The sequence below is a fragment of the Phasianus colchicus genome, chromosome 18, assembly GCF_987193195.1.
Source record: "Phasianus colchicus chromosome 18, bPhaCol1.hap1.1, whole genome shotgun sequence".
NCBI lineage: Eukaryota > Metazoa > Chordata > Aves > Galliformes > Phasianidae > Phasianus > Phasianus colchicus.
In genome coordinates this window covers 5,343,651-5,353,394 of record NC_143453.1, presented here as the reverse complement: position 1 = coordinate 5,353,394, position 9,744 = coordinate 5,343,651, and the positions used below count along the sequence as shown (strand labels likewise).

The 9,744-nt window shown below is 39.5% G+C and overlaps 1 protein-coding gene across 1 annotated transcript; it reads left to right on the top strand.

Moving 5' to 3' along the window:
* The first annotated feature begins 280 nt into the window (after positions 1 to 280).
* On the top strand, positions 281 to 9,130 carry LOC116228317 (solute carrier family 2, facilitated glucose transporter member 11-like). Its single transcript, XM_031592067.2, has 12 exons — positions 281 to 304; positions 1,699 to 1,797; positions 2,446 to 2,606; positions 3,965 to 4,089; positions 4,349 to 4,478; positions 5,039 to 5,187; positions 5,768 to 5,955; positions 6,737 to 6,847; positions 7,414 to 7,515; positions 7,681 to 7,756; positions 8,402 to 8,529; positions 8,845 to 9,130. Exons 1-12 carry the CDS (start codon positions 281 to 283, stop codon positions 9,049 to 9,051), a joined length of 1,500 nt encoding a protein of 499 aa, XP_031447927.1. The 3' UTR covers positions 9,052 to 9,130.
* Positions 9,131 to 9,744: the final 614 nt, after the last annotated feature.

Below are 9,744 nucleotides of genomic sequence, written 5' to 3'. Positions count from 1 at the left end.
AGGACAAAAGAGAGTTCATAATGTATACAGCATCCTGGCGAGTGAGACCGTCTTGGTTACTTGAGCTAGACGTAACCATTGGTTGAAATATTTAATCCAACAATTCTAAACTTTGTACAACAGCTGAAATAAGTGTAATTAACTCAAAAGCCTTCTAACTAAACTTTAACTTCAGTAACGTGGGACTAGTTCACTGACGCTGCTGTTGTGTAATGTGAGCTTTCGGTTCCTTTGGCAGGTACCAGTCAGTAAGCAACAGGAATCAGCTCTTTCATCGGAGATGGCCACCTTTTTCTCTGACCTGGTGAGTAAGTGTCACTTTTTCTCACGTCCCTGACATTTAAAGGGCAAGGTTAACATAATCCAGATTTCTTAAAGCTCTTACAAGCTCTTTTAGGACAGCGATCATCCTTCTCTTCTGCACTTAAACATCGCCAAGAGGAATGGGGCTTGGGGCATGGAAAGGTCTTTTTCATGCAAGGAGACAAAATAAAAACGAGCAAAAGTTCTTGCAGTTCCACTGTCTGACAATGCTGCTGTACTTTTGTCTTCTGAATAAGTGAAAACTAGCAGGCACTCTGATTACTTTCATGACTAATTTTAAGTAATGAATGGATTAACTGTGCTGCAAAAGGCTACGATATACATGACAAGCTGCAAAAGAAATGAGCTTCCTCATTTCATCCATCCATTTGATATCATCCATCAAGAGTTACCATAGTCTTAAGAGGGGAAGAAATTCTAACAAGTATTTCTCACTCTATTTCTCTTACTTCCAGTAAGTACTAAAATCCTTAATTTCTAAATCTATCATGCACCCATTAAAAAAAAAAAGGAAGAATGAGAAGGTGAGTTAACTTGTTTGAATCCTTTTGTTGATAAGCAAATCCATTGAATCTGAGACAGAACTTTGAAGGAAATTCAGAATCTCCTGATCCATTACTTCTTTGTTCTTGTCATGAGATAACTTGGGAAATTCAGTAGTGGGGAAATAAAGTAACAGGGCCTTGAAAGATGGACCTAAGAACTAGAATAAGGAAAGATCTAAATATCATCCAAGCCACCATTACACACATTTACTTGACTTTGCTCCATCTGATTGTATTTTATGCCAGCTTTTCTGCATCCAGGCACTGATCTCCAGGAAACTGTGAGCTTATGAAGCTCATGATAGGAAAAGGGGAATGGCTTTAATATAAAAGAAGGGAGTTTGGGGTTAGATATTAAGAAGAAATATTTTACTCAGAGTGCTGAGGCAGAGCTGTGGGTGCCCCATCCCTGGAGGCACTCAAGGCTGGGTTGGTTGGGTCCCTGGACAGCCTGACCTGGTGCAGGGCAGCCAGCCCATGGCAGGGAGCTGGGGCTGGGTGATCTTTAAGGTCCATCCTAAGCCATCCTGTGACTCTATGATTACTATCTGACTTGAAAAGAACACAGAGCACAGTGTCTTCTATACAGATCAGTAGCATCACATACCCCAGATACATCTGGGTAGTTTTGTGTTAGGGAGAGTTTTGTGTTACTGCAATTACAAAGGCTACTCCAAATTACCATCTTCTCTTTTCAGCCCATGCCTTTCTTAAGAAGGCAAATGTTAAAAGTATCTTTCCTTTATTAAGCTTAAGGATAACAACAAAGTCAGAAATGAAAGCAGTACATTAACGTCAAGTTGATGGAGTACTTATTTTCACTTTGCAGGTTCAGTTCCAGGGGCTATTTCAAATGGTCCTAGTGCTGGGAATTGGTGGTAGTTTCCCATATGGATTCCATATTTCTGTCATCAACTCCCCCTCTGTGGTAAGTAGCAATCTCCCTGGACAGTTTTAAGCTTTGGGGGTCTTGCTTTTCAATTCATCTACCTATCTAGTGTGCTATGCATGTGATCTCCTCTCCTGTATGCTACTTACAGGCAAAACATGGCCAAATACACAGATGCCAAAGTCACAGTATTACATTTTCAGCACCATTACTGTCTTCCATGTGTATAAAAGATGCTTCTCATAGCTAGAGCCCATAAATGAGAGAGCAACCTTGCATTAACCTGTCTGAAATTGATTTGTAATTTTACTTCTCCTTCCTCAGCCCTTTTTCTCCTGATTTAATTGTAAAGGATTACCACCAATGCCTTCCTACAATTCCTGAATTTCATCAAATAAAACTTTCTGAAATGGAGAAGAATGACAGCAGCACATTTTCTGTTTTTCAAGCTTACTGACTGACACTAATTTGAAAATTTTGAAATTGATCTCAACTAACTTGTTTTATTCTGAAAGTTAATCTCAAAAAATCTGGTATTTCTCAAAGAAATATCGGTTTCTCGAAGAAGTCTTGTATTAAGTTATTCTCAAAAGAAATCTAGTCTGGGTTAGAACTGAAGTACAGCAGCCAAATAAGATGAAGGAATCTGACACCCATTATCCAATCAAAAATCATTTTCCTTTTCAGCACATCAGGAAGTTTATTAATGAAACCTGGATAGAACGACATGGCTCTCCCCTCCATCCAGAGACAATCATGCTGTTGTGGTCCTTCATTGTGTCTGTCTTTGGGATTGGAGGCTTCCTGGGGAGCCTCTGCTGTGGCTACCTGACCACCAGATACAGAAAGTAAGTGCTTCTAGAGCTCAATAGCTCAAGAGTCCAAGTACAGCAAGTACAGGGAAATATCAAGGTGAATGAATAACCCTTCTCTTCTTGGTCGAAGCAGCCTGATTGCAGACTTAACTGATCGTGTGTACGAGCACATCCAACACTTTCTAGTTGAATGGTCTACCAAGCTTTACAAACACCCAAAAATTAGCTGTAAAAAACTCTTCTGCTGTAATGTGCTACGTGCAGCCTCTCTAAACACCTGGAAAACAGCATGCAGAACACATTCTTAGATGACAAAGAGCCAGATTTCTACTTACGTACAGCTGTTTTGGAGTGATGACATTGTATCAAATATTCATATCTAAACTAATGAACCCGTGAACAGAACTGGAAAAATTAATTTCCCTGAAACTACACAGTAAAAGATACAGGCAGCACCAAAACAAATTCTCCAAGAGAAATCTCCATTCTTGGCAATACATTTTACTAGAAATCATTCCAAAATTATTTTTCTCTCTGGAAGGAGAAAAGATTCCTCACCAGTCTGGTCTTTTCCCACTGTCTGTGTATAACACCACTAATTTCATTTGCAGAGAAATTGGCAAACTTATCTGCTTGGTGTGAACCATTTAAAGATCTGCTCCACAATCCACTGGTCCAGAGGCCCCTCGTGTGGGTCTTAACAAACCAGCTTAGCCTGCCTGCCATTCTGTTCTTTCCTGTCAGGTAAGTGCCCCCAAGAAATTTCTTGTGGGACACTGCCTAATCCCACACTCATAGGGTCTCCCATGTCTGGAAACAAAAATGAGTTCTCCCATGGATTATTTTGTGTGTGATAACCTGTATCACAGTCTTTTAAACAGAGGATCTCTGGGCATTCTTAATGTGCAAGCAGATTCCTGTCTAGCAAGCAGCACAGCAAAAATGAGTGCAAACAACTTTGACTTGATCCTGAGGCATCGTGATGAGGAGCATATCAGCTCACAGTTCACACAGGGTGCTTTTTGAAGCATGAAGCACACCTCTGACAAATGCTTTTTGCCATCTCCCAATACCTCAGATCACATCCATCTGTCCAAAAGTGCCTTTAATATGATCCATACTAAAATGAGAGCCACAGACAGATTACTTCTGGGAAAAAAAGTAACATTTTGTGAGGAGTTCCTGAGACAAACTTTAATGAATTCAAACATAAAGGACTGTGAAATTTTAAAGCACAACTTTGACTATCCAAAGTCAAAATTCTTTCAGATATTTCTTTAAACAACAGGAATGGTTCCACCATGCTTTCCGAGTTGTCAAAGAAAAAACAGTCAAAAGAGATTCTCGTTTCACACTAAATTCTCATGGTTTGGTATTGTTCTTTGTTTCAGAAAAAAATGCCAGATTGTCACCAACCTGATCATGCTGGTAGCTGCACTTTTAATGGCCGTCAGTAAAACAGCCAAATCCTTTGAGCTGATTCTGGCTGGACGCTTTCTTTATGGCATTGGTACAGGTATGTGCCCATGACGTTGTGCAGAGCGAGCACCCCTGCTGTCCCAGGATTTTCTCCTCAGGTATTTTCACTCTTGAGTAATGATTTTAAAGAACCAAGCAAATGTATTAGGCCCTTAATAAAAATGAAAGTCATTATCCCTTTGCAAGAATTGAATCCAAATATCAGTGTGAATGGAAACAGTGGAAGACAGGATGGGGCCAGAAATTTCCTCTTTTCTCAGTATTTTAATAGTCACTTATCATCTTTTATCTTAAAGGGTTTTCTCTCAATATACATCCTCAGTATGTAGGAGAGATTTCACCCAAGAAGCTGCGTGGATTTACAAACTCCACAGTTTCTGTTTTTCTGACACTGGGGAAACTCACAGGACAGGTTGTTGGACTACGGTAAATTCTTCTGTTTTTCTACTGTGTTACACTAGAAGCAATAGAAATCTTTCTATATACTTACCTTCTCATCTACTCAATGACTGAGAAACCCTTTAATCTTCTCCAAAACAGGGCTTATCTTATGCCAGAAGAAAACTTTTGATCAAATTTGAGGCAAACATAGTTTTAAATATAGGAGAAAGAAAAGCAAATTACTCATGGTCTGATTCCTTCTTCATGATGCTCCCTTTCTATTCTGGGATTTGGCCTCAGAAATTTACTACAATTACATGAAAGTCTTTGCAAGACATTTTGGTCCTACAGTCAAACAATGGTCAAACCAGTCTCATCAGCTCTTTAGACATTACATAGAATCCAAATCATCTTTAGAAAGTATTTCAAGATGCCAAAGAAATTCCTAAAAATTTTTAAAATAAAAATAGCCAGATTTGTGAAATTTGCCAAATCATCAATATGGGTGTTTGCTCCACAGCACCCTTGAATGGAATTTGAGAAATCCTCACCACTCAGGAGAAGTTCCTGAACATTCATAATTTTGTTTCACATGCACTTTCCAGGGAGATTTTAGGAAGTGAAGCTTTGTGGCCGTGGTTGTTAGCATCTAGTGGACTGTCAGCACTGCTTCAACTGGTTACTCTTCCATTTTTCCCTGATTCACCATCTTACCTCCTGATCCAGAAGGGTAATGAGGAAGCCTTCAGGAAAGGTAGAGTGCCTAACTTGCCACCTAATTCATGTGATAGGGCAGCTTTGGTAGAAGATACAAGTGCAGGACAGAGCTGTTCAGCACAGTGGTGTGTATCATGAAGCAATAGCAGAGGTAGTTCTAACTAAAGCAGTTGAGTTTCCTAAAGCAAAATATCTGCATTAACTGGACAGTTCACTCAGGCTAATTTAGTCAGTTCAGAAAAGAAAGATAGATGCATAACAGCATGTTTAAAATGTCCAGTTTGGACAGTAACTATTTCTTTAAAGGAAACGGTTTGGGAAGCCCATTTCTTATTAAATAAAGAGTACATAAATGTTTACTTTGTTTACAATTAAGTCAACTCAGCTTTAGAAAGACACTCCATACTGACAACAGAGGGAAACATTCTTCTATCTGCCTAGACAGAAGATCTATCTACCTATCTAGTTGACTCAGGATCAGCTAGATGACAGAAGCAGACAACAAACCAGACACTAAGCACCTACATCAACTGATAAGCAGAATAAGGATTTAATGTAATCATTTACGATGGAGATATTCTGGTAGAATAATGCACTCCCCTCTCTTTCCCCAACAGCCATTAGGAAGCTCTGGGGGGAAGGAGACCATCAAGCAGAAATTGATGACATTATGAAGGAGAAGGTTGCAATGACGAGCACCAAAACCTTGCGTGTCCTTGAATTAATAAAAGAGCCATCTATGCGCTGGCAGCTTTACATTATGATGACTGTCATGACCACCTTGCAGCTCTGTGGAATCAATGCAGTTGAGTGCTCTCTTTATCCACAGAACAATAAACAACATTAGGCAGCATTACAAAACTCTTCAAGTTACTATTTCTTACACCAGCTTAGACTAAGAAACTCACAGAATGATTTCCATTGAAAGAAGCCTCCAGAGGTCATCTGGCCCATATCCCACTGCTCACAGTAAAGCTACCTTCAAAGTTAGGTCAAGCTGTTCAGGGCTTGGACCAGTTGACGTTTGGAAGCCTAGAGATTCCATGACTTCTCTGGGTCCCTGCAGCAGTGCTTAGCCATTCTCTCTGCGAAGAATATTTGTATTATATACAGTTAGAATCATCCCTTGCTGTCACTTGTGTCCATTGACTCTTGTTCTTTCATTGCATATCTCTTAGAAGAATCTGGCTCCATCTTCCCTACACTCACATGCAATTAGGTCCCACCGTCTCTTCTCCAGGGTGAAGAAACCTCAGCCTCTCCTCTAATGTCATGCACCTTTATCCCTCATGCTCTTTGCTGGTACCCAGACCTGATCTAGTTTTTCAGTGTCTTTCTTGCAACAAGGGCCCAAAACTTACATAGTCCTTCTGACTTTGGTGCCATGCAGGGAGGAATGACCAAGTCCCTCAAGCTGTTGGCTATGCTTTTATTAACACAGACCTATACAGTTATCCTTCACTCCCGAAAGGACACAATCCACTTCCATACTGATATTCCAACTTCACTAGGAGAGATGAAAAGTGATGTGCATCACAATTGCTAAACTTTTCTTCACAGGTGCATTTCCTCTCTGCATTTTTCAGATATACTTCTATTGTTTTGAAGTATTCCATACAGCCAAGTTTGAAGAACATCTTATCCCATATGTGTCCCTGGGAGTTGGGCTATGTGAATGCTTATCTTCTATATTGTGTGTAAGTCTTTGGAGACTGGAGTTGGAAGAAAAAATGTAATGTGGTCAACTGTGCTTTTCATTTCTTATAAGTGGGCTCAGGGAAGATTTGCATAACCTAAGACACACCTTCCTGCTTCTGTAAAACCACATGAAGGATGAAAGGCAGCTCTTATCCATTATATCTTTAGAATCATTTTTATTTTGTAAAAATATTTTCTCATTCTGTTACAATGAGTAATCACTACATGAGAAGGCATGAGCAGAACACAAGAGTCAGGGGCACAGCTCCAAAGGAACAGGAGTCTGGATTAGCTGCATCTGATGGCTGGGATTAGATGAGTGTACATTTGCATACACAATTTGATAAATACAAACATGCAAGAAAGAAAACTATCTAAAAACAGTCTAGGAGAGACTAATAAATAACAATAAATATCAGCTTCAAAGCTGATAAATTCATCTGGAGTTAAGAGTCCTCAGATTTCTGACTATCATTCAGATAAGGCTCATGAGAAAGACACATGTGGAGGACAGGAGTTTTTTCATTTGAGAACTGAGATTTACGACCTGTTTTTTGCCTTTCAGAGCATCCTTATAGAACGATTTGGGAGGAAGGTGCTGCTCTGGAGAGGATATACACTGATGTGTTCTGTGCTAGCACTCCTTACCACCACCCTGTCACTGCAGGTAAAGATCTAGTAGCCTTCTGGCTACTTGCCCAGCATCAACCCACATTTCTGGTCCTGCCTGAATATATGAATAAGTACAGAAACTGGAGTCAGTGGAAGAAAAAGAGCTCTGTCATACTTTAACATATCTAACAGTTTGATGTCACTGGTTTCTCACTTTCAGCACCAGTTCTTCTGGCTGCACTACTTCAGTGTTATCTTGATCTTCCTATTCGTTATCTTCTATGGAATTGGACCGTGTGAGTAAGAGAGAAAATTCTGCATCATATTGGTTGGCAACACAACTGGCAGGGGAAGAATAGACTAATTCCATGATAAAATTCTGGAAAATAGAAGGAAAGGGCAGATTGGTACAAGTGGGAGAAAGAAAAAGGATACAAACACCTCAAACTTTTTTGCTAATCTCAGTACCCTAATGATTTAAAATAGACTGTCTCCGGGGGGTTTAAGAACAAAACTTCAGAACTCTTTTAAAAATACTCAGCCAAAAATAGGATTCTAGGCATTGCCAGGTGAATGGTAGTAACCAACCCTTCATTAACTCAGTGAGTTAAGCTTTATAGCTGATAACATACTTCAGGCAGAAATGGCTACAGGAGCAGTAAGAGCCATTAACAATGGCTGCCAATGCAATACAGAACTGCACTGGCACCAGGAAAAGGATTCCAGCATGTACGAGAGAAACCTGAAATCCTAAATTAGCATCTGTAGAACCCTTCTGGAATCAAGGTCTTCCAGTCCCATGGCAGAAGTGATCTGCCAGCAGGCCAACTACTCTGCCTGATCTTAGCATTGTCACTGCAAGGATCTTCAGCAGGAGCAAGGTGCACTGAGGAATGGAGGAAACAAGTATACCTTGCTTGTGTTCTGCTTTTCTTTTACAGCTGGAGCCTCTATAACTATCATGGTTGAAATCTTCAGCCAGTCATTCCGACCGTCAGCCTTTCTGATTGTTGGCTGCATCAACTGGATGGGACTGTTTGTACTCGGGATGATTTTTCCATTGATTGTTGTAAGTCATTAACCAGATTCCTCCCTCGAAGCTCATCTACTTCTGAAAGCTGACAGAGAGCTAAATTATAGCAATAAATTGCAGTGATATGCAAAGCTTAGAGCTCTGTCTGAACACCAAACCTGCTCAGGAATATCCCAGACCTCTCAGAGAAGCAGCAGATCAAACACAGCCAGTGTTGTGATACTCATTCCGGTTCATGTATTGAACAAACCTTTGAATTTCCATTAGTAAGACACAGATCCACAACCAAGGGCAAAGAAGTGGAAATGAGATTCTTATTTTCCTTACAGTATTTCTCATTTCTGCTTGTAGGATAACCTCGGTCCCTTCTGCTTCCTCATCTTTTTGGGAATCCTTGCTTTATCAGCAACTTTCATCTACCTGTACCTCCCTGAGACCAAGGGAAAGTCAATCATGGAGATAATGGCAGAGTTCAACAAGCTGAATTTTGGAAAAAAGGAAATCTCAGTTACAGAAAATAACTTCCCTAAGGATCAGTTGTTCTGCACCAAACTCTGAATGTTCAAAGGAGAAATCTGCATCCTTTAGAAAAGACAGAAAACAATGCTGCAATGGAAGTAAAAAGGAATCATTAAAATAGAACACAAGCTCTTCCATGTGTTTTCTTTTTCCTTTTTTTTTTTTTTTTTAATACACATATGAAATTCATTATGCTAGAGTTTTATTTCTTGCTGATATTCTAACAGGAAATTCTGTCACTTAGTTTTAAGATCTACAGGATATAAATTTGTTTTTCTTAAAAAAAAAACAAAAAACTAAATCACCTTTTTTCCTAATGTATTTTATAGTTGTCAAACATTTTGCTAGAGGTCCACAGGAACCATTCCTGTTCCAAGACCATACGTACACCCTGAAGAGTATCCAGAAATATGTTTAACCAAATACCTTAAGGAGGCAAATGGAGGGAAGGAAGGATTAAGCAGACCGAATGTTCGTCAGTCATGAAAGAGAGATAAAATAGAAGTCAATAATAAAATAAAATAATTGACTTGAAGGCTGATAGAGGAAAAGCTAGATACATAGTTTGGGGCAATTAAGCAAAATGTAGGTTCAAATCTTAGCAAAGGAAAATAGGAAAAAGCATTTCAGCTATGTAAATAGAATAAAATATTGAAGGTGAAATTCTTGTGTGAGACATTCCTTCTGGAGACAGAATGGGAATCTCAGTGCAGAACATCTTAGCAACTCCAG

Bases quoted from the DNA above. Each gene is read 5' to 3' on its own strand.
- LOC116228317 (XM_031592067.2), top strand. From the start codon at position 281: ATGGCCACCTTTTTCTCTGACCTG. The intron at 2,607-3,964 runs GTAAGTGCTTCT...TCTTTGTTTCAG, and splicing joins CTGACCACCAGATACAGAAA to AAAAAAATGCCAGATTGTCA. The intron at 5,188-5,767 runs GTAGAGTGCCTA...TTTCCCCAACAG, and splicing joins TGAGGAAGCCTTCAGGAAAG to CCATTAGGAAGCTCTGGGGG.